We start from the raw sequence: 27,596 nt of genomic DNA, 5'->3' as shown, positions 1-27,596 counted from the left end.
ACACCGATTTAAACGCCGCACATTCGGCGATGATTCGATTTCGGCGGACTACACTAAAAATTTGATCCTCGTTTTGAATGATTTCAAATGCTGTTGTTATTCGTCCAATTAAGTCTAGCTCTGATTCTACTGGAGACTAAACAAGAGAAAATCGAGCGACGTTAAATCGGGTGACCTAGGAGGCCAAGAAACTGCTCCACCTCTGGCAATCCAACGGTGCCCAAACCGCTGAGCCAAATACTCGCGTACTTGTACAGCAAAGTGAGCCGGCGCTCCATCATGCTGAAACCACATTTGCTGTCTAACGTTTAGTGGAACATTTTCAAGGAGTTTCAAGGGAGAACTTCCTCCAAGAAACGCAGATAAATAGTTTCTATATATATCCTGTTAACCGTTCCGGTAGAAGGTATGGCCCAATTAAATAATCATCAACAATGCCTGCCCATACGTTGACAGACCAACGATTCTGATGTTTTCTTGGAAAAATTGCATAAGGATTTTCTTCGTCCCAAACATGGCTATTCTTACTATTAAAAATACCGTCTCTTGTGAAAGAGGCTTCATCGGTCCACAAAATATATCGTAAAAAATTTGGTTGTGCAATGATGTGATCCAGAAGCCATCGACAAAATTGAACTCTAGGATGATAATCGGCTGCAGTCATACCTTGAACTTTCTGGAAGTGGTAAGGATGGAGTTGTTAGTACCCGCTCGTGTAGTACCCGCTCGTGTAGTACCCGCCAGACAGAAGCGTCACTCGTATTCATATTCTTAGCGACGTCACGTGTGCTATTTAATGGTTCATCAGCAACTCGCTAAAGCACCTCTTCTTCAAATTCGACCGTTCTTACGGTTCGAGCAACAGCAGTATCATGCATCTTAGTCTTAAACATGCCTGTCTCAGCGAGCCGCCGATGCACCGCAATAAACTTTTTGTATCCAAGATGCTGTCGTTCGGGATAACGTTCATGATACAACCGCGAAGCTGCTCGTGCATTGCAGTTTGTTGCTCCGTAGGCCAAATGGATATTCGCCAATTCTTGATTGGTAAAGTTTTCCATTAGCAATAAATGTTTAAAAATTGTAAGCTATAAAATTTTTAAACATGACATTGAGAATTGACATTGATAAGCGTTGATTTTAAACAATTGTTGATATGGTATCATGTACAAAAGGTAAAAATAAATGCAGCAGATCCTATTTAGGTAATTAATATTTTTTCTAAATTTAAACGCGTCTTAGGGCCGTAGTGGCGTAGTGACACATTTCCGGACAAGGGTTTCTATACTCAAATGGATTCTTCTGTTGTACTAAACAACCCCAAGAAGTTTGATCCCATAGTTCTGAAACACCCTGTATACTTATATTAAGGAACTATGAATGCATATCATGTATTATGTATTAATTTGAAATCCTAAAAGAAACCTTTTTATATATTTTTTGAATCTATAAAAAGAGTAATTTTTTGCATAAGCAGGTAAATGATTCCACATTTGAATAGCAACAAAGCTGAAAGATCGCTGATAAGCCGCTGTACGATGTTGGTCTACTCTATACCGATTAAAATATCTAGTATTGTAGGAGTGATCACAAATATTAAATAGTTTTTTTAGGCCCAGTTTTGATTATGCGATAAATGAAACAGTATAAATGATATTTTCGCCTATTTTCCATATTTAGATAAAAGTAAAAATTAAGAAAAGGAGTTATGCGACTTCTATATAAGATTCCATAAGAAAACCTTATACAGGATTTTTGCAGTTTTTGGATAGCATTAGAAATTGCACTAGAAATTGCATTATTATAAACTACATCGCAATAGTCAAACAAAGAAAGTATTAATGTATTACATAAGAAGTATTTAGTTTTGGCTGGAATGTGACGCTTTAGATTATGCAGACTCCTTAGACGGATATAAGCAATGCTCAATTTTTTATTTATATGGGCTAAGAAGCTGCTGTCAACAATTAATCCGAAATTTTTGTCTCATCCACTACTGGTATATTTGTATTTTGGTTTTTTAGAGGATAGTTATTCCTTGCTACTTCGAGTTGAATTTTATTGGATCCTATAAAAAGAGCACATGATTTATTAGCATTCGGTTTTAGATTGCGGTTTTCAATTTTAGATTATCATATTTAGAAATGTTCTCCAGATCATTATTAAATTGTGTTCGGGAAATAGGTAAGGAATTGATGGAAAATGCCGTATACATCGGTGAATCATCAACGGGTCTTTTACTAATCGGTCTTTTTACGTGCTATTTAATGATGTATAAATCCAGTATAGCGTCCATAAGAAACAACTAAGTTGACTATGGTTGCAAAAAATTCAAAATGTCTGAAAAAAATATCGTTAACGTTAATCTATTGGTCATAGTAGATAACCCAAAACTATCAAATTTTATTAAAATCGGATTGAAGATGGCGACGATATTGCAGATTTTCTAAAAACGTAATTTTAAATTTAGCCCGATATTTTGAAAACCCCTGTAGATATCGCGGATCTTAATATCGCATCTGATTGGGCTTGGAACAGCACAACTTTTTCTCCATTTAATCGAAATTATATCTCTTACCGTTTGCGAAATCCCCATGTATATTATTTTATCTGGGACACCCTGTGTAGTACACCCTATACATAAAAAATAAATACCATTCAATAAATACCTTTCATTGCAACAACTACTTGTTAAAAATAACTGAATCACTACAATAAATTTTATAAACAAAGTGTTATACTGTGAATAAAAAAATTATAATTTAGGGTGGACGAGAACACGGTGTTCCAATATTAATATCGGAATTAGAGCCTAACGGACCAGCAGCCATGTGCGAACAGCTTTACATCGGTGATGCAATATTGTTTGTGAACGACATCGACCTGAGAAATGCTTGTCATAAAGAAGCTGTATCAATATTGCAGCAGCAAAACGGAGACTGTGTACTGCAGGTGCAGTATATTGCCGCCGATGATAGTGATAACAGTTTGGAAGAGGATGGACTAAATTTTAGGTAAGTTAGAAAGGCCAGAAAGAATATTGAGCCAACTTTTATTAACTCGCTGTTTGTTTTTAACAATTCTTACTTTAACTTGGATCGCCTGCCACTTGGGGGTTTTCAATTAGACTTGATTCTCAATATCGTTTTATATAAGAATCAATGCGTTTTAAATTGCAACAAGTTGCGTTTTTGTTACATTGCGATAATTATGAAAAATATCGTACCTTTTTTACCCACCATTGTCATGGTCATTTTAGAAATTATGGCGAACCTTTTTTGTTCAATTCATTCATTTTTTGTTACGGGTCGCACACGTCCCGTTGGACGTTTACGATATCGATTCAAACTCAATTAATTCTTTCATGAAATCGAATCCCGTAAGAAATCTCCGGTAGCAAACCTTTCTAGTTATATAGAATTGATTAAGACACCGTGAACCCGCATGTGGGAGCTTGACCAAATTACAAACTTAGCAATCTTATCTTATTTTTGAAGACGAAATTTGCTTTAATGTGTAAATTAGTATATCTAGGGGGAAAAGAAGATATAAAAAAACATCTACTATGGCTCACATGTACAGGGTGTCCGGATTTGGTTAAATTTACGAATTATTTAGCGGTATGTGATTTTCGCAAATCGTTGTTCCTTTATGAAGCAAAAAATACTATTATCAGAATTTTCCTAGCCTCATTTTTTTTTGATATACAAAACAGCTTTTTATAGATATTTCGACTTAGATTTGACATGCTTAGTGTTCAGTAATGGCATTAGCATTACTTGCATTAATTGTTTAAATACTTATATTAATCTCACTTCTCTAAGTAAATTTTAAATGACCCCTATATCTAAAAATATGTCTGCTCGCTAACACCAAAATTCCTCATTCCCCTCCTAAAAATGAACGAGGAACCAGACGTGAGAGGAGTGGACAAGCACTTGGTGGACAAGCACAAAGGGAACCATTTTCGTGTATTTAACACATTTTGTGTATACTTCATTAGTACTCAAACTCAATAACTAATCCCGTTAAACCTTGCCAAAGTTATCGAAAATACCGGCCGGTAACGGGCAGCTCAGGTATATATAAAAGAAAGGAATCAACAGCCTATGGTATGTTCAGTTTTTATCCTTTTCTATCATAAATTTATTGCTCTCACCCCCACACTTAGTTATTTTCCAAAATCAGTAATAGTCTTCGAATTATACATATAACTTATGTTGTTTGAAATAGCCTACACTGTGTATCATTACTTACTTTTATTTCTTTATAAGTTTACAAGGATTAATAATGCATTGTAGTTATTTTTTATAAGATAACTATTACAATTTCAAGTTTGGGATACCAGTGTGTCTTAAATTCGATGCTCACACAGTTTTTTATATTTGGAAAGTTTCATACATTTAAGTGACAAAATGCTGTTCACATCTTGTCGAACTTGCATTGTCTTATTTATTTAATGTAACACGACGTTTCGGTTGGTAAGTATCTCCAACCGTTATCAAGTGTAAACTGACAGCAAACTACTATTCTATAGGCTTATATACTAGATGTGTGCAGCAATGTGGAAGGGAAAGTCATCCGTGAAAAGAGTTGGGTGGGGAGGACACGCCTCTCTCTAGATCCTACACTGTCCTGTGAGTAGAGGCTTCCAGATGTTGGGTATATCGACGCTTGGCTGGCTGAAGATCCTCTAATTCTGTGAAATGAAAGCTGCCTCTACGAACTTCCTCTTCCGCCAGTGCTCTTCCTTGTGCAGAATCTTGGCTTCTGACCAATGGATATTGTGTCCATTATGCCACGCGTGCTCTGCTATTCCGGATTTGGAAACCTCTCCTCTTTGGGTCCAGCTGCGATGTTCCTTCACTCTGATTTCTAAGGGGCGCTTCGTTTCACCTATATATGAGTCACCGCACTCACATGGGATCCGGTAGACGCAATTTTTGGTATCCAACATGCCATCTGGTTTGGTCTTTGATACCACGCTTCTGATAGTGGTGCTAGATCTAAAGGCAGTTCTAATATTGTACTTGTTGGCAATGCGTCGGATTTGTTCCGATGTACCCCTAATGTAAGGTATGGGTAGAAGTCTGGTTGTCGTGGTGGCCTCGTCTCTGATTTGATTTGGGCGCGTCCTTTGGATGGTCCTACTTATTAGCTTCTTTGGATATCCATTCTGTTGTAGGTCTTTGTAGATGGTATCCACTTCAGTCTTGAGATCCTCGTCGTTTCTACAGATGGTTCGAGCTCTATTGTAGAGGGATCTTATGATGCCTACTTTGGTGGTTGCAGGATGGTTGGACTCATAGTGCAGATACTGGCCCGTGTGTGTTGGTTTTCTATAGACTGAAGTTCGTAGATTTCCGCCGACCTTTTTAACGAGGACATCTAGGAAAGGTAGAGCTGAGTCCTTCTCTGTCTCCATCGTGAACTTGATTGTTGGTCTGAAGCTGTTGAGGTGAAGCAGAAACTCCTGAAGTGCTTTTTCCTCTTTGTCCCAGATGATGAAGGTGTCGTCCACATATCGAAGCCAGAGCTTGGGTTTGCAATAGGAGGCATCTATTGCATGTTCCTCGAACCATTCCATGAAGATGTTTGCTATTACTGGGGAAAGAGATGAACCCATCGGAAGTCCTTCGTCTTGGGCGTAGAATCTATCCTTGACCTGAAAGTAAGAATTACGAAGACAGATCTCCAAAAGTTCCATCACCCCGTCCAGAGGCAGTGTGGTCCGAGTTGAGAAAGCTGCATCCTTGCTTAGTTTGTCTCAGATGATGTTAAGAGACTCTCCTATGGGTACATTGGTGTAGAGACTTTCGACATCAAAACTCACCAATCTGTCATTGGTCTCGACTTCGATCCCTCCAAGAAGGTCTACAAAGTGGGCAGAGTTTCGCACGAAAGACGCTGCATTTCCCTGGATCGGTCTAATGATCTCCAAAAGGAATTTCGAGAGTTCTGATGTCGGCGAATTTCTAGAGCTCGTGATGGGCCGCAGAGGCATTTGCTCCTTATGAATCTTGGGAAGTCCGTATAGGTGTGGAGGTTTGCTATAATGTGGTGTCAGCCTGAAGCGTACCGCATCCGACAATGTTGAGGAGTACTTTTTAAGTGCTCGACCTTCTATGGTTGTCGTCGGATCCTTAGATAGTAGCCTATATTCGCCTTTGTTCAAAACTTCCTCAACCTTGTTTTCGCAGGTTTCCAGGTCCATAATCACAGTTGCATTGCCCTTATCTGCAGGAAGGATTTTGATGTTCCTTTCATTTCTGAGATTCCTGAGAGCTGTTTCCTCTTCTTTGCTGATGTTCTGCGAAGGTTTCTGTTTTTTAAGTGAGTCTAGAGCAACCCTTACCTCGTGTCGAAATTCATCGGCCTCAGGACGTGGTAGTTTGATTCTACTGAATTGATTCTACTGAAGACACTATGTAAACCAACACACACGGGCCAGTATCTGCACTATGAGTCCAACCATCCTGCAACGACCAAAGTAGGCATCATAAGATCCCTCTACAATAGAGCTCGAACCATCTGTAGAAACGACGAGGATCTCAAGACTGAAGTGGATACCATCTACAAAGACCTACAACAGAATGGATATCCAAAGAAGCTAATAAGTACACATCGGCACAAATCCGACGCCATTGCCAACAAGTACAATATTAGAACTGCCTTTAGATCTAGCACCACTATCAGAAGCGTGGTATCAAAGACCAAACCAGATGGCATGTTGGATACCAAAAATTGCGTCTACCGGATCCCATGTGAGTGCGGTGACTCATATATAGGTGAAACGAAGCGCCCCCTAGAAATCAGAGTGAAGGAACACCGCAGCTGGACCCAAAGAGAGACGCGTGGCATAATGGACACAATATCCATTGGTCAGAAGCCAAGATTCTGAAGGAACAGCACTGGCGGAAGAGGAAGTTCGTAGAGGCAGCTTTCATTTCACAGAATCAGAGGATCTTCAGCCAGCCAAGCGTCGATATACCCAACATCTGGAAGCCTCTACTCACAGGACAGTGTAGGATCTGAAGAGAGGCGTGTCCTTCCCCCCCAACTCTTTTTACGGATGACTTTCCCTTCCACATCGCTGCACACATCTAGTATATAAGCCTATAGAATAGTAGTTTGCTGTCAGTTTACACTTGATAACGGTTGGAGATACTTACCAACCGAAACGTCGTGTTACATTAAATAAATAAGACAATGCAAGTTCGACAAGATGTTTTCACTGTACCATTGTCTACCACCTTCAAAAACAAAATGCTGTTTGTCGCACATAAAGTCAAATATTAAAAAAAAAACTATTTTTTTTTAATAGTCCTGATTTGTCAAACTGATGTAACGGCATTAATTTTAAACTAATAATGTACATTACAAATATTTCATTAATTGCTTTATTAAGTATGTTTTAATATCTTTTAGCCATATTATATACTAACCGGTGCTCATAACAAATATTGATTATTAAAAATCATTCGTTCATAATAATAAGTGCTTATTGACTATAGGATAATCGATAGAATGGTACTGTAGAATCAAATCTTCTATAGGCATACTTTAAATTTAACTTTATTTACATTCTACAGCATATCGATTTAGGTCAGGTTACATAATATATCTTAATGCTATCAAGTCAAGACAAAATACTATACTAAAAACATTATGTATTTCAGTATTTTTTTTTGTGGTATATTTGCAGAATACCTGGCTGAAAAGACCGGCCACGGCATCACATCATATATTATATATTTATTTTAAATAATTATCCAACAACTATTTAAAAAGTACTAGTGTACAAAAAGTTTTTGATTACTATTGTGATTATAAGTGTTATGTCATTATCAAAAGCGTTCATACATTTGAGCTCTCAGAAAAACTTTCTGCGAAACAAATGTTCAAAATGAGACGCAGCTTGCCGATGTTTCGTTAAATATATCAGGTGAAGAAATTTGAACCAAACCTATTGCACGTAATGTTCTCAAAAGTTATTTTTATTTTTTAGATAAATCTACAAATTATCCTAAATGCTTAAAACAACCTCAGGGAAGATTCACTAATATTAGTTTTTGTCTTCTAAACAATGCATAAAACATTGGCACCGGAAACAATATATTTTAAACACATTGCAATAACAGGTTTTTAAACATCAAGAATATGTGAGCTATTGAAAATGGAAAAAGCCTCAGATTATGTAGAGCAGTATTTGTTCTAACATGGTTCAGATAAATATTATTACATTATCGAGTCTTAAAAATATGAATTTTATTAGCAAAAGCAAATGGTGTGTTATATTTCTGTAATTTATTAATGATTTTTACTTTGTTTAATTTGTAATTTTACATTGTATGTATCACTCAGTATTATTTCCTATAAAGTAAATTATATAAGGTTTTTAAAACACGTATAGAAAAGCTATGTCATACAAATAATTCGACTCTCCGATTGGGCCCCGGATTGAGCCGATTAAGCGTGCGGCGTTGTTACTGAGGCAACTGCGACATGCGAGATTGATACAGTCGTTGATTACCTTAAGTTGGTTAGTTATTATTGTTTTTGTCTTTGCTGTCTAATATTCTTATTTTCTTCCTGTATTTTCCGTATTCTATGTCTGAAATTGAAAAGTGTGATAAAATAATAGCATCATTGATTTTTCTTTGTTATTTACAGTATTATGACATATATGTGTACCTTTTGACAAAAATAATAAAAATGTAAATATGATCTTATTATATTACTAGACACTTTTTTTAAATTTTTTGTCAACAATGGATAGTTAATGCAGGTCCATTCCAAAATATAGTTTTAAAATGTTGAAAATACATTACTTTCAGGGTTGAAGAAGTAGTCCATTCTTGCAGTGGAGTTAATAGGTCAATGGGTAACTAAAGATACTTCTGTTATCCTCCACTAAATTTATTTCAAAAATATTAATCCGACATGTTTCGGACATAATATGTCCATCATCAGGGATAACAAATTAAGGGGTTCCGTCAATACATCTTAGAGATCTAGTGCCTCAGACAAGGTTAAAATGACTAAAAATGGTATATTAAGATACATGAGGGATGGGACCAAACATGGATTTACAAAAACTTTAAAATTACATCTTTACGACAATAATATAATTGTTTTGTAAACGGGTTTAAAAATTGTTTTAACCTTGTCTGAGGCAAGAGATCTATAAGATGGATTGACGGAACCCCTTAATTTGTTATCCCTGATGATGGACATATTATGTCCGAAACATTTCGAGTTAATATTTTTGAAATAATACTGCTGGACATTCTGGGACGGCATGGCATCAGGGGTGCAGCATCTAAATTATTCAGTTTATACCTAGATCATAGAGAACAAATAGTTTGTGTGACAGGTTCTGGCTCACTAACGTTTTCCCGCCCCAAAATTATAGAAGAGGTGTGCCTTAGGGCTCAATCTTGGAACCTGTGCTCTTCCTGATTTTAAAAAATAAGTAAAGTTTTTGGTGAATAATTGACTAATAAATGAGATAAAACTGTGGACTGTATAAAAAGAGAAATTTTGCTATTATTCACCATTGAGCGTCGAAACAAAGGGGCCTTAACGACTTACCCGTGAGAATCTAGTTGCTGGATCTTCGTACACTTTATAGTTCTCATGAATTTGAGGCGCCTCTGTTTACACTAATTTTAAGTTTGTAGAATTAAGGTTTTTGCGGTACCCGAAAAGATGGTGGTACTTTCAACGAACAAAACGAGAGAGATACTGCCGCTTATTGCAATCCAAAATTCTTCGCGCATAGCGCATGTCGCATAGGCCATTTTTTTTTTTACTAACGCGCAAAGATACCGGGTGCAATGATATATTAAAGTTACTTTACTCATTCCTTGCAATAATCAATTATAGATTAATTTGACTGATATCAATCCCAACAAAAAATAATTCTCCATACTATAAAGTATTGACCAGTTTGCTTAACCGTTTTTTTGAAGAACTCGTTAGCAGAACAGACAGGGTCCGAGTTCTTTAATACATAATTTAAAAAAAATATAAAAAAGTACAATAAAATGATCAGGAAAAATAGTCGGCAGGAGAATTAGGGGATAGATGATTTTAAAATTTTTACTTTTTGAGGTATTTGTAATTATAGGTTTTAGTTCTTACTCAACAGGGGCTATTTGTAATTTAAATGCCCTTATCAAGGTAGAAAAACATCATTTTTCATTAAAAAAAATCTCGACCACCGTGTTTTAATTGCATAATTCAGACCATAAATTCTATATTTGCTTGATTTGAGAAAGAAAAAAAAATAACACATTTATCTTGAGAAAGCGCCCCAATCAGGATTATTAGACAACGTTTGTTCAGTTATAAGAGGTCATGGTTGCAATTTAAATCCATCTGCCAAGGCTTTTCGGTTAGCGTTTTGAGTTCAACCAATAACTGGACTTTTAAAACCACCAACATACAGATAATACCATACTATTCTCAAATGTCGCTTCCAGAGATAAAGATATGCCTGACATGGATAGTATAGATTTAGATTCCAATTTAAATAATGAGTTGCAAAATATTGATATTAAATAATCGCAACCTTCTAGACCCAACGCAATTGTTTTTATTGTATACAAATTATGGAGATAATAGAATGTCATTAATTATACCATCTTAAGAATTTGCAAATTTGGTAGAAACATTTTTTAAATACTTTTAAAAAATTATTTTAAATATTAAAAAATTATTTGAAATTTATAAATATCGAGAATTTAATGGATTAAAACTAAAAAATAAGCTAAAGATCAAAAAATTAATATGGTTGGGTAATAACGAAAATCGTGTTATGTGCACATGAGTTTTTTTTGATAGAATATTCAGTGTCCACAAATATATTTAAACTTTGCAATTGGTATCGCTGTTCGAAGAAAGAGCTTAAGCAAAAAATAAAAAATCTAATTAATTAATAATTTGAACTATTATTTTTACCTTTTAACGGGTGCTGCAACACCTGGCAACATATACCAATTTTTATCCTTTTATTGCCCTGTATTTATGAGTATTTTCTATGTTTTGTTGTTTTTGATGTTGCTTGTTTAGTCAATATATGCATATATCTACATATATTCCACTTTACGTTAAATTAATGCCTAAACTCACACATACGCTGTTATATTGTACTGAAGCTTTTTCTCACTTCTGTGTTTTCGATTAAATTTTGAATATCAATTGTAGCATATTTCAAAACTTACTGGTAAAAATCAGTTTATAGGCTCATAGTTTAGACTCAAGGTATAAAAAAACTTTTGTCTTAAAAAAGTCTTTTTGGAATTGAAATCAGAATCAATAAACTTGGTGAACCAAATGGTGAGCGTCGAATTTGAGACACACTGAATGTTTGAAGTACAGTTAGGTTATTGATTAATGTTCAGTAATGGCATTAGCATTACTTGCAGTAATTATTTAAATACTTATATTAATCTCACTTCACTCTCAAGTAAATTTTAAATGACCTCTATATCTAAAAATATGTCTGCTCGCTAACACCAAAATTCCTCATTCCCCTCCTAAAAATGAACGAGGAACCAGACGTGAGAGGAGTGGACAAGCACTTGGGGAAAGCACTTGGTGGACAAGCACAAAGGGAACCATTTTCATGTATTCAAAGCAGTTGAATATATGCTTCACTAGTACTCAAATTAAGTAACTAATCCCGTAAAACCTTGCCGATTATCGAAAATACCGGCCGGTAGCGGGAGTGACGGGCAGCTCAAGTATATAGACGAAAGGAATCAACCAGCCAATGGTATGTTCATTTTTATTATCCTTTTTCTCTCATAAATTTATTGCTCTCACCCCCAACATGTTGGTCCTTCGAGCCGGATATCCTTTCTAAAAAAACTGAGCTACCCACATACCAATATTCTCATATTTTCAAAATTAGATAAAAAATAATTTTTAAAATCTCTCACTCATACATTTAGACACTCTTATAAAAACCGCCATATCAGTTCCCTTATAGTTTCACCTGCTCATTATCGATAATATTAGTTTATTTATATGCAATATTAACTAGACTCCTATTTGACCAAAAACAGGTTTTACGCTGTATCCAAATTTATTTTGTTTATTTATATTTTTTTACCGAGCATAGTTATATTGTTCACTGCAGAAATAAATTCTCGGCGCATTCTTGCGTAATTTTTTCTGGAATTCTTTAATATTTTGCGCTTAAGAGTCCGAATCTTGTATGTAAATGGTTATTTAAATATTAAAATTATCATTATTATACACAAGAAAGCTTATTTACATTCATTCTTATACGCGTACACATACACATTTTCTAACTTTTTAAAAAAATGGCTGATCAAAAGAAGTTAAAACAACACATTGCTCAGCGCGATATTGAAATAACAAAAATGACAGAATTACTTAAAGTAGCGCAAGCAGCGCTAAGAGATCCTTCTCAGCACTCCATTTTTAAGTGTAGGTACAAGTTGATTGATGTTATATATGATAATTTTATGAAAATTCACAACAACATAATTGTATTAATTTCTGGACGGGAAAATTCCGAATTGGATAATCAAAAAGAAATTTTAATGAATTTGTATAAAACTAATTTTGAAATTCAAGCTATATTTTCTACACATTTTGAAGAAAATAATGGTATTCAAACTCAATCAAAATATAATAACGCCAAACTTCCTAAAATTTCTGTGCCTGTATCTGATCGAGATTTGAAAACATGGCAGACCTTTATCGATATCTACGACTCTTTGATTCACAATAATGACTCTATCACTAATATCGAAAAGTTTAATTATTTGGTTAGTTATTTAAAAGACGCTCCTCTCTCTCGTTAAATGTACACCATTGACAAGCCAAAATTATATAGTTGCCTATAATGCATTAAAAGCTAGGTATGATAATAAGCGTTTGATTGCTCATACTCACTGGTTCTCTATTCAATCAACTGTTCGAATTCCTCAGCTAGATACCTTTGCTCCTTTACGATTATTAGTGGATACTTTTTTGGAAAATATCTCAGTTTTGGAAAATTTAGGTTACCCTGTCAACTTCTGGGATTTTATTTTATTTAATATGTTAATGGATCGATTGGATCAAGCGACTGCTACTCGTTTTGAATTAGAATGTGGTTCAGAATTAGTCAAAGATGAAAACTTACATAACAACTTTCAAATACTTGTCAGTTTTTTAAATAAACAATGTTCAGCATTAGACACTGTTTTTTACTCTAATAGCTCTGTTAAAAGGTCGGAGTATGAGAAATCAAAGTCGCATTTTAAACTCAATGATAAAAAACCAAATAATCACTCTCAGTATAAAGCAAAACCTACTTCTAGTTTTGTCGTTAACTCACAGCAAAATCAGAGGAACAGTGTAATAAATAAGAAAATGTCCTGTCAGTTATGTCTTGAGGATCATCTCATATATAATTGCCCAATTTTTAGTGCAAAAAATCCAGGTGAGAGATTTTCTCTTGTAAAAGAAAAGAGATGGTGCACTAATTGTTTGGGTGAGAAACACACGTCCTGGCACTGCAGTTCTCGTGCAGTGTGTCAAATTTGCTCTAAAAAACATCACACACTCTTACATATGGACACTCCTCCAGTCATTAATAGTAACTCTGGATCTGAAACCAATGTTCCTCTCTCCTCAAGTAATACGTCAAATGTTGATTGTAACTTAGCCACTACAGCCTCACTAGTCTCAAATAATTCTAGCACAGTATTATTAGCCACTGCTATTATAGTCCGCGATGCAATGGGTATATATAAACCGGTTGGAGCTTTTCTAGATAGTGCCTCTCGAAGTAATTTTATAACCTCGAAATGTTTTTAAAAATTAGGTCTATTAAGCTATTCTCTTTCTCTAGATATAAACGGTATCGGTCACACTCACTCACGGGCTACAGGTGGCGTCTCATGTACTTTTAAGCCAGTAGGAAAACTCAACCCCTCTTATACACTCGATTTTGTTATTTTGCCCAAAATATGTAATAATCACCCTAGTGTCTCTCTCCCTCAAGATTATTATAAGAATTTTTCTCATTTATCTCTCGCTGATTTAAAATTTTATGAATCTCGACCCATAGACATGCTCTTAGGTGCTGATATTTTTGGATATTTATTAAGCGGAAATTCTCTCTCTATGTCACTCGATAAACCTGTAGCACTAGATACCTCTTTTGGATGGATTGTTATGGGTAAAGTTTCTACCTCCCCCTCTCAAAATATCTCTTCCTCTAGTAATACTTATTTAACCTCTGTCAATAATCTCGAAGACACTATAAAACAATTTTGGGAAATTGAAGAGATTCCTCCAAGCTCTCAGTTATCTTCAAATGATGTTTTGGTTGAGGAGCATTATGAAAAGACCACTTTTAGAAATAATGATGGCAGATATGTTGTTGAACTACCGTTCAAGGTGGCGGCACCCTCCTTTGATGGATCCCGAGATATAGCTCTGCGAAGGTTTTTATATCTTGAAAGAAAGCTCTTAAAAAATAACTCTCTTTACAATAAATATAATGAATGTTTAAAAGAATATCTTGATTTGGGACATATGTATCCCATTGATATTTCGAAAAATATTGGATGCTTACGGTCTTACTATATACCTCATCATTGTGTTCTCAAACCAGATAGCTCTACTAGCAAATTAAGAGTTGTTTTTGATGCTAGCGCACCTGATTTAAAGGGGCAAAATTTAAATAAATGTCTTTATGCAGGCCCCAAACTTCAACAAAATATTGTTACTATTCTCTTAAATTTTAGATTCCCCTCTATTGTCTTTACTGCGGATATAAAGCAGATGTATAGACAAATTTTAGTAAACCCTAAGCACACTCCCTATCAACGAATATTGCATCGATTCTCCCCCAATGATCCAATCCAGGACTTTGAATTAAAAACTGTTACTTTTGGCGTTAGTTGTAGTCCCTATTTAGCCATAAAAACCATTTTGGAGGTAGGAAAAGAACGTTGTAAAGACTATCCGAAAGCTTCAGAAGTATTGAAAAATGATATTTTTGTTGACGACATTCTCTCAGGAGAAAACTCTTTGCAAGATGCATTAAAGTTGCAAAACGATCTCATATTAATTCTTAGGTCTTCTGGTTTTGAATTACGAAAATGGGCCAGTAACCATCCCGATCTTCTCTCGCACTTACCTTCCTGTTCCAGGCTATTCGATCCTCTTTCATTTAACTCAAGTGATGACTCTACTTTAAAAATTTTGGGACTTTCATGGAATTTCAATTTTGATTGTTTTACATTCAAAATTGCTCAAAGAGATATAGCTTGCACTAAGAGACCCTTACTATCAGAACTTGCTAGAATATTTGATCCTCTGGGTTTTTTGTCTCCAGTGACAATCTCTCTAAAGATTTTAATTCAAAGGCTTTGGAGTAGCGGGTGTGGTTGGGATTCCCAGCCTCCAAAAAATATTATTGATACCTGGACTAAAATAAGAATGCAACTTAATAATTTATCTCAATTAAAAATTCCTCGGCGAATCATTGAAAATGATTTAGTCTCATCTCAATTGCATGGATTTTGCGATTCTAGTCAGGACGCATATTGTGCAGTTGTCTACTTACGAAATTTGTATAAAGATGGCTCAATAAAAACCAATTTTATGCAAACAAAGGCATGCCCTTTAAGAAGGATTTCTATTCTCCACTTAGAGTTATGCGCGGCCGTCTTACTCTCAAATCTGGTAAATTATGTTTTGGGAATTTTCTCTAATAAAATTAAAATTAATGAGATTTTTGCTTGGACAGATTCAACAATTGTTTTGTGTTGGATCAAAAATGAGCCACGAAAATGGACAACCTTTGTCGCAAATAGAGTTGCTCATATCCAAGAATTAATTTTTCCTTCTAAATGGCATCATGTTATTTCAGAGGATAACCCGGCTGACCCAGGTTCCAGAGGTCTTTTTCCCTTGGATTTACTTACTTACTATTTACAACAAGCCATCGCGATGTCGAACCGTGCACACGTATGTGTACGGTGCGACGACAATTTTGTGGTAAATTCCAAGTCAGTTAAATGCAAGTGGTGTAAAGAACATTTTCATAGTCAGTGTGTGCAGATAAAGGAACCCTTATTTAAAGCATTGGGTGAGAATAAGAATGTGTTTTGGTGCTGTAACGAGTGCGTTAATTTGGTTAACGAGAATTTAAACATTGCCAAAAAAATCGGAGCACTTGAACAACGTGTAGTTGAAAATAATATTAACATATCTCAGATAGTACAAACTATGGAAAACAATAAGACAGTACCTTCCGAAGTCCAAGCAGATCAGTGGTCAACCGTTGTAAAAAAAAATCTATTTCCTCCGTTAATAATCAAACCTAAGCAGGCAAACCAAGATAGTAGTACGACCAAAAATGTAGTACGAGAAAAAATTAATCCAGCGGATCTCTCAATTGAAGTAAAAAAATGTAAAACAGCAAGTCAAGGCAGCGTGGTTATCGAGTGTAATGATCGTGAATCCCTACATAAACTGCAAACCAAGGCCGTCGCCGAACTATCGGAGAACTATGACATCGAAATTCCTAAGATTGCAAATCCGAAAATTATTGTTGTTGGGATACACGAGAAATATGTAAACAAGGACGTTGACCTCGGTCAAATAATAAGAAAACAAAATTGTCTCTCTGCACTAAAAGTACCGGATTGTGATATTGAAATAATAAAGCAGTATTCCCCAAAACAAAAAACATCGTACAATATTATTTTGGAAGTTTCTCCATGTGTGTTTAGATGCCTCATAAATAATAAGAAAATCTTTTTAGGATGGGATACCTTTCCAGTATACGAATATTTGGGTGTTTTACGCTGTTATAAGTGCTGGCGGTACGGCCATAAAGCTGTAAATTGCAGGCAGCAATCAATTATATGTCCACTTTGTAACAATAATCATAAAAGTGAGGAGTGTACTTCCAATATTTTAGAATGTACAAATTGTAAATATGCCCATGATGTCTTAAAGATTACAGATATTGACTATAAACATAGTGTTTTTGATAAAAAATGTGTTTGCTACCAAAGAGCACAGGAAAAACTAAAATCAAGAACCCAATATATATAGCCATTAAAAAATATGCATAAGCGAGTATCTGTTATGGATGGTAGGGTGATCCATGTTAATATACAGGGGGTCACGTCACGCATAAGTGAAATTAGACAACTTGTTGTTGATAGTTCTCCGTTAGTGTTGTGCATTAGTGAAACACATATGACTTCTGAAATAAATGAACATGAGGTACATTTATCAGGATATGATACCGTAATATGTTATTCAAACAGCAGACATACAGGTGGTACTATAATGTACATAAAAAATGGTTTAAAATTTATAGTATGGAAAAATGATTCGGTTGATTATAATTTTTGGGCATTATGGACATCAATAACTGTGAATAAAGAAGTCGCTGTTGTGGGAAGTATTTATAGATCTCCGAATTCGGATTGTAAGCTTTTCTTGGAGTATTTGGGCAATACCTTGAATGAGGACTCATGTCAACAGAAAAAAGTTGTGTTGTTAGGTGATTTAAATATTGACCTACAAAAAAATGACAATAGAGCAAAAAACTTAAAAACAGTTATAGATGCAGCAGGTTTTCGTCAGATTGTGAAGAAGGAAACAAGAATCACCAATACTTCTGCGACATTAATCGACCACATTATTACAAACGACTATAATATCTCCGAATTACCTAGGAATTTTCCCGCCATAAGCGACCATGAGATTATAGGGGTAAATATGCCATTTGAAGAAGTTAGTAACAATCCTAGAGATATATGTTATAGAAATCTTAATGATGAAATAATGTCGAAAATTAGGACGGAACTAGTGGGTGCTGACTGGAACTACTCCTCCACTGATGTAAATATGATATATTCTGATTTAATAGAGATCGTAAGAGCTGCAGTGGATAGAGTAAGTCCCAAACAAAAACGGACACTAAAAAAATATCCATGGGTGAATGATACTGTAAAACGAGCACAAACAGAACGAAACAACGCATACAAACGATTTTGTCTTACCAAAAATGAAATTGATTGGTACACTTACCAAAGGTTACGCAATAATGTGACTTCACTGATACGACAGGAGAAGAAAACATTTTATGAACAAAACATAGATATGTGTAGGGGTGATAGTAAAAAAATGTGGCGTACTCTAAAAAGTTTGATAGGAAGCAAAAATCAGCCGACAGATTTTGGAGATATTGATTTTGGTCCATATAATACCAGCGTAGAAGAAAATTTTAACCAATATTATGCAGATAGTGTCGAGGAAATTTCAGAAAATATAGAGAAACGGCAATGGGACTGTAAAGTTAGTGAACAGAAGGACTCAGAAATAGCAAACTTTAAAAACCTCACTCTCCAGAAACTAAGATCTATTATATTTAAACTTAAGAACAAAAGTACCAGTGATGAGTTTTTCAGTGTTAAGTTGATTAAAGACTTGTTTTGTGTGTTGGGATATCCTTTACTCTATCTAATAAATACCTCTTTAGAAACTGGTAGAGTCCCAGATGATCTGAAGACAAGTGTTATGATTCCCATCCCTAAAGTGTCAAAACCAACCATCCCAGAAGAATTTCGACCCATTAATTTACTCCCTGTTTTAGATAAGATCATCGAAACAATTGTGTGTCAGCAACTTAGGTACTACTTTGAGGAAAACAACTTACTCTATGTTGGACAATCCGGATTTAGAAATAACCATTCATGCGAGTCGGCCCTACAGTATATTTGTGCGAAGTGGAGAAAAGAAATAAACGATGAAAATGTTGTGCTTAGTGTTTTTATTGACTTAAAAAGGGCATTTGAGACTATAGATCGGGATATCCTCTTTAAGAAATTAAAGTTATATGGAGTTAAGAGTATTGTTTTAAAATGGATTAAGGATTTTCTAAGTAACAGGTGTATGAGAACTAAAGTAGGTGATAGATTTTCAAATAAGGTTCCAAGTAAACTGGGTGTGCCACAGGGCAGTGTTCTTGGGCCCTTATTATTTATAATTTACGTAAATGATATAAACACAGTTCTGCGAAATTCATTTATTAACTTGTTTGCGGATGATACTGTAGTATGCGTGGTAGGTAGGAACTTCAAAAATATTACCAGAATAATGAACTCTGAGATGCATATTTTGTATGATTGGTTGTGCAAAAATAAATTAAAATTAAATATAAGGAAAACAAAGTGTATTGTGTTGGGGTCAAAGACAAATTGTAATAAATTTTATGAATCAGGCTGTACAGTAAATATAAACGGAGATCAAGTAGATTTTGTTTCGGAAATTAAATACTTAGGAATAATTATTGATCCACAGTTGAATTTTTCATTGCACATAGATTATGTTTGTAGAAAATTAGGTAAAAAAATTTCATTCTTATCTCGTATTTCAAGTTCTCTGTCATTATGGTCTAAAAAGTTAATATTTAACACTATTATATTGCCTCATTTTAATTATTGTTCTGCTTTACTCATATCCTGTACACAAGAAAACATAAATAGGCTTCAATTACAACTAAATAAAGCTATGAGGGTTATTTTGAACTGTAGTAAATATACACCAATTGAATATATGCTTTCTACATTAAATTGGTTATCGGTAGAAAAAAATATTAAAAAGGCAAATTTAACATTAATTTTTAAAATCGAACATGGTCTTTTACCAAACTATTTATCAACGTTTTTGGAAAAAAGAGAAAATTTCTATCAATACAACATTCGGTCAAAGCAGAACTATAATATTCAACATGTTAAAACCACTGCTTTACAAAAATCACTGTTTTTTGAGGGAATTCGAATGTTTAATAACCTACCAGTAGAGATTAAAGAAGCAACATCACTGAAAATGTTTAATAGAAAGGTGTTTAATTTCTTAAAGAATCAATTATAATTTAATTTTAAGGAATTTATTATATTACACACATGTATATTAAATGTTTGTTATAGTATTATGTACTAGCCAGGTGCTAAATAAAGGATTATTATTATTATTATTATTATTACTTACTAATAACTTATGGCGGGCGGGGCCCCCTTGGCTTACTCAACCTCATTCTAATTGGCCAACAAGCAATTTTCAACTTTTCGAACCCTCCGAAGAATGCCGCATTCAATGCTTATCGGCATTTGAGACTTCTTCTTTCTTTGCACTAATAATTAATCGATTTTCTTCTCTGACAAAGATTCAAAACACTGTTTGTTACTTAAAGAGATTTATTGATAATTGTAAAACTCAACCCTCAAATCGCAAATATGGAATGTTTTCAATTTTTGAATTGGAAGAATCCTTGCTCCTCCTCATAAAGTTTGTTCAACATGAATGTTTTTCAGTTGAAATACACGCTCTTAAATCTAATAAAATTTTAACAAAAGTATTTCGCAAACTCACACCATTTCTCGATAAAAGAGATATTTTACGCGTTGGCGGCCGTATTAAATATAGCCAAATTGATTTTGATAAAAAACATCCAATTCTGTTACCTTCTAATAATCGTTTAACGGATTTAATTATAGAATATACTCATAAAATTATGTTACACCCTGGCTTGCAAACTCTTCAATATATTCTCTCCCAAAAATATTGGATTATGGCTCCAAAACGTACCATTCGTCGAATAATTTCTAAATGTCATAATTGTTTTCGCTCTAACCCTACGCTAGTTCAACCTCTCATGGGTGACTTACCCCCTAGTCGTCTAACAGCAGTAAAGGCCTTTGCTCATGTTGGTGTTGATTACGCTGGACCCTTCTCTATAACCTCAAGCCGTGTTAGAGGTACTAAGGTTTTAAAGGCATATGTTTGTCTTTTTATATGTATGGCAACTAAGGCTCTGCATATAGAGCTTGCTTCAGACATGTCAAGTGCTGCATTTTTGGCGGCCTTGCGTCGTTTTATTGTTCGGAGAGGTAGGGTGAACCACATTTATAGCGATCAGGGAAGAAACTTTACCAGTGCATGGAAAGAAATTAGTTCTTTTATGCATCTCGCCTCACAAAAAGAAAAAATTGAATGGCATTTTAATCCACCCTATGCTCCAAATTTCGGAGGTTTGTAGGAAGCAGGTGTCAAATCAGTAAAAACACACCTTGTTCGTGTAATTGGTTTGCAAACACTCACATTTGAAGAACTTAATACCGTACTCATTCAAATAGGTGTTCTTAACTCTCGCCCCTTATGCCCTCAAAGCTTGGATCCAAATGATTTTAAGGTTTTAACTCCAGGACATTTCCTAACACTCGCCCCTTTGAATTCTTTTCCTGAACCTGATTTGGGTGCTATCAATATTGGTCGTCTTTCACGCTGGCAATTATTGCAACAACTTCATCAAAGTTTTTGGGCCAGATGGCACGCAGAATACTTACATACTCTAATGCAACGCAGTAAATGGGCAAAAAATACAGTACATGTAATACCAAACACTTTAGTCTTAATTAAAGAAGATGATTTACCTCCCTATAAATGGTCTTTGGGTCGAGTTACTCACGCATATCCCGGTCGCGATGGCATCACAAGAGTTGTCACATTAAAAACTAGTAAGGGAACTTTTATTCGCCCAGTGAATAAACTATGTCCTCTACCAGTCAATTAATTTTTCTTATTACACTCTTATTAAATTTTTATTATTATTTTTTATTATATTTTAATTAATGTTCTTATTTCGAAATAAGTGATAAATTTAAATTTTTTTGTTTTGGGGTTTGTATGTTAATTGTAAAATTCACATTTTAAGCGGGCGGTATGTTCAGTAATGGCATTAGCATTACTTGCAGTAATTATTTAAATACTTATATTAATCTCACTTCACTCTCAAGTAAATTTTAAATGACCCCATATATCTAAAAATATGTCTGCTCGCTAACACCAAAATTCCTCATTCCCCTCCTAAAAATGAACGAGGAACCAGACGTGAGAGGAGTGGACAAGCACTTAAAAGGGAACCATTTTCATGTATTCAAAGCAGTTGAATATATGCTTCACTAGTACTCAAATTAAGTAACTAATCCCGTAAAACCTTGCCGATTATCGAAAATACCGGCCGGTAGCGGGAGTGACGGGCAGCTCAAGTATATAGACGAAAGGAATCAACCAGCTAATGGTATGTTCATTTTTATTATCCTTATTCTCTCATAAATTTATTGCTCTCACCCCAACAATTAATATTCCTTGATAAATACAAAATTTTGATATTGGTTCCGCGGATAAAATAGGATATGTTGATACAAAATCTTCATTGTCGCTCAGAAGGAAATATAATCTGATCATCACCAGTCGAGATTTTTGATTGAGTATCCCACTACTGCTAAAAAACGATTCATAAACAAAATAACTTGAAGATAAAAAAAAAATTATATTATTATGTTGTGTTTTTTGCACATCAATATCTTGTTCAATGCTTCTGCATGACATCATATGATTTGCGTTCTACCCAGAACATAAATCTCGTTAATTTCAAAATTATTATTAGTAGAAAGAATTAAAATAACTATTGTTACGGCATTTAATTAAATAATAGTCCTTTTCCGAGTTTTATTTTATTCTACACAATAACGATCACAATTCGAATGATCAATAAAACAAAAAATAATCTCTTTTTCTTATAAACACGTCAGCGCTTCGTCTCCCGATATTCTATCTGTCTTAAATAGTTTTGGTTGTTTCTATATAGTACGTTCCACTTTAACATATCTTAATATTAATTTATAAAAATATGAATTTATCCATTTAATATAATAAAATATTTACCACTCAATTAATGACTATATGTTCAGGTGTGAATTAATAATATAATTAGAAAATATAATTTAAGAGCAATAATTAGTAACCCTATCCCAACTTAATTATAACATTATTTAAACATATTTCCGAGTTTTCATTGATATCCTCTTTACACTGGAACAAAGCGGATTTATGCGGTATATTTCCAAGTTACAAAAAATTTCATTTATACAAACTTAATTAGTGCCGAACAATAATAATAAACGAATTTAACACAGAACTACTAAAACCTCCCTTGTATATTAAAAAGCAAAGGTCGCTACAAAAATCTGTTAACGGTGTCTAAGGTTAAAACTAAGTGACGCAATTACCAATTTTGACACTCTGTGCATAAAACGATTTTTTTTTAGATATTGGGTCACTTCACTCAAACGTTTAACTTAATTTCATTTTTTTAGAACCTGAATTTTTTAAACCACTAACTACCCATAATGCTAGGACATCAAGTTAAAAATGACTTCTGGTTACTTGTGATCTGAATGAACTCTTTGTCTCCCTTTTAAGTTTGATATTGAATTAAATTAATAAATCATATTTCATGAAAAAAAATATTTGTCTAGGTTTTTCCATGAGGAAGTCTGTGGATCAAGCACTTCAAGTCAGTTAAAAGATTCCCAAGAAATCGTCAACACCCCAACGGCTCCCAGAACCCCCGAATCCAATTCCGTCAGTAGGTGAGCTAAACCAACCATTATACTTGCCCAGTATTATTATTTTTTTATTAGTTTGAATGAATTTTGCCATATTGCATGGTTCTTTTACCACTACGTTTGTGATATCACTTATTTACGTTATATTAGTTAAGTGCAATATTATTTTTATTATTTGTTGACATTTAGTTGTATATATTTTATTATTATTTTGTATATTAGAACCTTATTGTTTTATGCGTAAATACATTCCTTGCTTTGTATTGCATTTGCAGTTTTTTTAAGCAAAATTTTTTTCAGTTCTCTTATCAGCACCTGGAATTATTTTCAGTTTAGTAGTTCAAGCAATAAAACATGTGTATTGTTGTAAAAATGATTGATGTTACAGGTTATCTCGTTCAAGCAGGAGAAACAGTAGTGAGAATTTAGGCCCGACAAGTGTTCTAGATAATACCAATAATGGAAACTCAACTACTAACTTAAAACTAACCCAAGAATTAGAGGAATCTGTTACTTCTAGTCAAAATAATAATATCAGTTTACCTGACAATATCACCAAATTTTCTGATAATTTGTCTAATGTAGACACGACTGATTTGGTGCTGCTCGATAATGCAACTAACAACATTATTAAGCTAGAACACTTTAAGAAAGTGGACGTTTTTGCAACTATGGAGAGTAACTTCAACTGCTCAGCAAACTCGTTGATATCCGATAATCTCAGCTCGCCCATGCAAACCAGCACCGATGTATATCTGGATTCCGAAATTTTGTCTACTGACGTCGCTTCAAATGATTCTCATTCCCCCAAGAACCTACAAGTAGAAACTGCCGCCAAAAACTTCAAATATGAAAATAACATAATCGAAATTGAGAAAATTAACGAGTTTCCTGATAAGCAGCAGAGATATGAAAGTAGCGAGTCGTTGTCTCGGGTGAAAAGTGACCAGAGCTTGTTGAATTCAGACGAATCGGAAGGCAGCTCGCCTGTACATAAACACAACAAAAGCTACAAGAAACAGAAGAAGGTTAGAAAAAAATATTTCGGTGTAAAAACTTTACAAAGCATTTTTAACAAACACGATGGCTACTCGGACATTTCTACCACGGCAAGTGAGCTGGGTGAGGAAGCGAGTGCCTCTCCGATCAAACAAACTAGCGTCAGCGTAAAACTGTTACAGTCACCATCGGCTTTGGCTACTTTAGACAAACCTAAACCTACAAAACCGCTTCAATCCGATACTGCCCAACACTTTGATGAACACGTGCACTCGATTATTCAAGATATATTCGCTAAAAGCCAGATCGACCCCACTCCGATCTTAAAGCCCAACAAGCCGAACCTGGCGGCCCCAAAAAAATATTTCTCGTTGCACGGGCAGAACTTGCGGGTCGGTAAAGCTCTGAGGCTTTGCCCGAATGAGGAATCAACGGAAACGGCTGAGCAGGATCAAAGAAAGGAAAAGCTGTTAGCTAGGTACGTTTATAACGCGAACTGTTTGAATGTCGACGGAGTGGGCGATCCCGATTTTGGCACTCCGGTTTAAAGAGGGGGAGTTTTTGAGTCTGACGTTTCTTGCACTGAAGTTCGCCAGCGCACGGAGCCGGTTGCTTTAACTGTAGTATACAGGATGTTACTTACAGTCAGATTTGCTTGTTAAATAGGCATATTGAAAATAATGAAGCAAAGAGCGCAAACATTTAGTTTTACTGTTGGGTACACTCAGTTTGGCATCTAAAAGGATCTGTAAGTTTAAAAAATTCATGCAGTCATGGTTTTTGTCAGTCGTTAATGGTCTTACTTTTTAAAACCCGAATATGGCGCCCATAATAAAAAATAAAGTTGATGATGATCGAAAAAAAAACGAAACGTCGGATTATATTTTTTTTTGCGTCACGTTGAAAAGCATAAAAAGTGGCAATGAAAAACTGTTTTTAGTTTTCCGATATCTCTTTAAATAAAGTCGGTAGAAGGTAAAAACGATTTTGACAAATTTCGTTTTTTTTTCGATATCTCCGGAAGTATCCGGAATTTTAAAATTTTTCAAACGTCATTTTATTAAGCTCCAAATTGCGCAACTTGTCCAATGGTCACCCTCGAATTTGGGACACCCTGTACAACCAACGAGACAAAATTAGAGGGCGCCAAGATCATCAAAATACTTTATTTTGAATTATTTCTCGTGGCGTCAGTTTGTCAACTTGCTTAATCTTTTTTGTTGAATATGAGTCAAAAAACTACACTGGCCCGCAAAATTAACCGGACAACGAAAATTTGGTTCAAATTCAATTCTTAACAACTTCTTCAGTATTGCATCATTTTTTGCCTAGTTTTAGGCCGTTTTATTGTCATCATGTTTTCATATCGAAGCTACAAAAATTTCCAACTGATTTGTACTTTATACAGGGGTTAATAAAAAGTTGAATTTTACTTCAAACTTTTAAAAACCCTGCGAAAAAATTCACAGTCGAATAATGATTCTTTTTGCTGCATTTTCAAGCCCCATCTTTTCTTATCAAATTGTTTTATGATTTATTCTGATCACTATTCGCGCTAGCTTAAAGGAAACAATGAAATAATGCTTTATTAGCAAGAATTTGTTTTTAAAAATATTGTAAAGTTGGCTGTTATGACAAGAAAAATTTATGGCGCCCACAGTGGAACGGCTTTGTTTTCAAATCAGAGACATACAGAATAAAATTATGTTAATTTTTTTACCATTTAACTTGCATTAAAATTCTTAGCAATTTCATCATCATTATTATCGTATTGAAACTTTGAGGTATTGGTATCGTCATACAGCAAGTTTTTGCTTTAAGTGGAAGCTACTACAAATTTCGATATTTGTGCTCTCAATAAATAATAAAATATTTAAAAAAAAATTAAAATTAAATTTTATATTCAGTCAATATTTTTGTCACATAAGTATCAAATCTTGCTGATTGATTACTAAGCTTTTAACATTTACAAACCGTTATGTTTATCAGAAATTTAATTTTTTAATTAATTTTTAAAAATTAAAAATTAAAAAAAAAAATTAACTGGCAAAATATATTTAACTTTACTGATATTGATGAAATGGTAACTTTTTTCCAAAAAAACGTAATTGATGTATTTGATATTCATGCGCCCTTTAAAACCTCCAAGTTCACTAAAAGTAAAGCTCCATGGATTACTGACACTATACGATTTATGATGAAACTTAGAGAAAAAGCCCTCACGAAGTATAAAAAACTAAAAACTGATGCTGCGCTTAATGAATACAAACAAATTAGGAATTTTGTAACGGGTGCAGTACGTAGCGAAAAGAAAGCCTACTTGAATGAACAATTTAAAATAAACCCTACTTGTTTTTGGAAAACATTGAATTCCCTTAACATAACATCTACAGTTTCTCTTTCCACAATTATTAGCGATTCTCGAAACGCACCTGATGGACTTAATTCTTTTTTTATTAATAGCATTCCCAAGGTAAATACGGTATGCACTAATAATGGCCTTAAAACTAAGTATACCAATAAAGTACACCCTAATGTTAAGAAACTATTTCAATTTAAAGAAATTTCTGAAAAGCAAGTTGAAAAAATAATTTGTAGTATAAAATCTACTGCAACTGGTTCTGATGGCATGGGCATTAAAATGCTTTCACTTTTAATTCCTTATTTAACACCCTATATAACTTTTATAATTAATAAAGGACTTGTATTATCAAAATTTCCATCTGAATGGAAGAATGCTGATTTACTGCCCATCCCAAAAAATAATACCCCTACGGAATTTTCTCATTATCGACCTATAAGTATATTGCCAACCTTTTTTAAAATATCGGAAAAGGCCATGTATATGCAATTAAATGATTTTTTTAGACTTAATTCCATAATTCCCATTACTCAGTCAGGGTTTCGATCGCAGCATGGTACCACGACAGCACTATTGCATGTATGTGATGATATTTTTAGTGCTTTGGATAATAGAGAGGTTACTGCATTAGTGCTGCTGGACTATAGCAAAGCGTTTGATACTCTGGATCACTCTCTTCTTCTTACCAAACTGAAATATTTTGGATTACACGAGTCGGCGCTGAGTCTACTTTGTGATTACTTAAGTAATAGAAAGCAAAGAGTGCG

At 34.4% G+C, this 27,596-nt stretch overlaps 1 protein-coding gene across 1 annotated transcript in view; it reads left to right on the top strand.

Annotated features, from left to right (window-relative positions):
- Window positions 1–25,055, top strand: part of LOC126743636 (Golgi-associated PDZ and coiled-coil motif-containing protein-like) — a 98,097-nt gene extending 73,042 nt beyond the window's left edge. The window contains exons 6-8 of the mRNA XM_050450824.1: window positions 2,767–3,014; window positions 23,379–23,484; window positions 23,891–25,055. Of these exons, the coding sequence (XP_050306781.1) occupies window positions 2,767–3,014; window positions 23,379–23,484; window positions 23,891–25,015 (1,479 nt within the window). The 3' untranslated portion in view covers window positions 25,016–25,055. The remainder of the gene's footprint in view (window positions 1–2,766; window positions 3,015–23,378; window positions 23,485–23,890) is intronic.
- The last annotated feature ends 2,541 nt before the right edge of the window (window positions 25,056–27,596 follow it).

The sequence above is a fragment of the Anthonomus grandis genome, chromosome 13 (genome assembly GCF_022605725.1).
Source record: "Anthonomus grandis grandis chromosome 13, icAntGran1.3, whole genome shotgun sequence".
Taxonomy (NCBI): Eukaryota; Metazoa; Arthropoda; class Insecta; order Coleoptera; family Curculionidae; genus Anthonomus; species Anthonomus grandis.
This window is presented reverse-complemented; position numbering and strand designations above follow the sequence as displayed.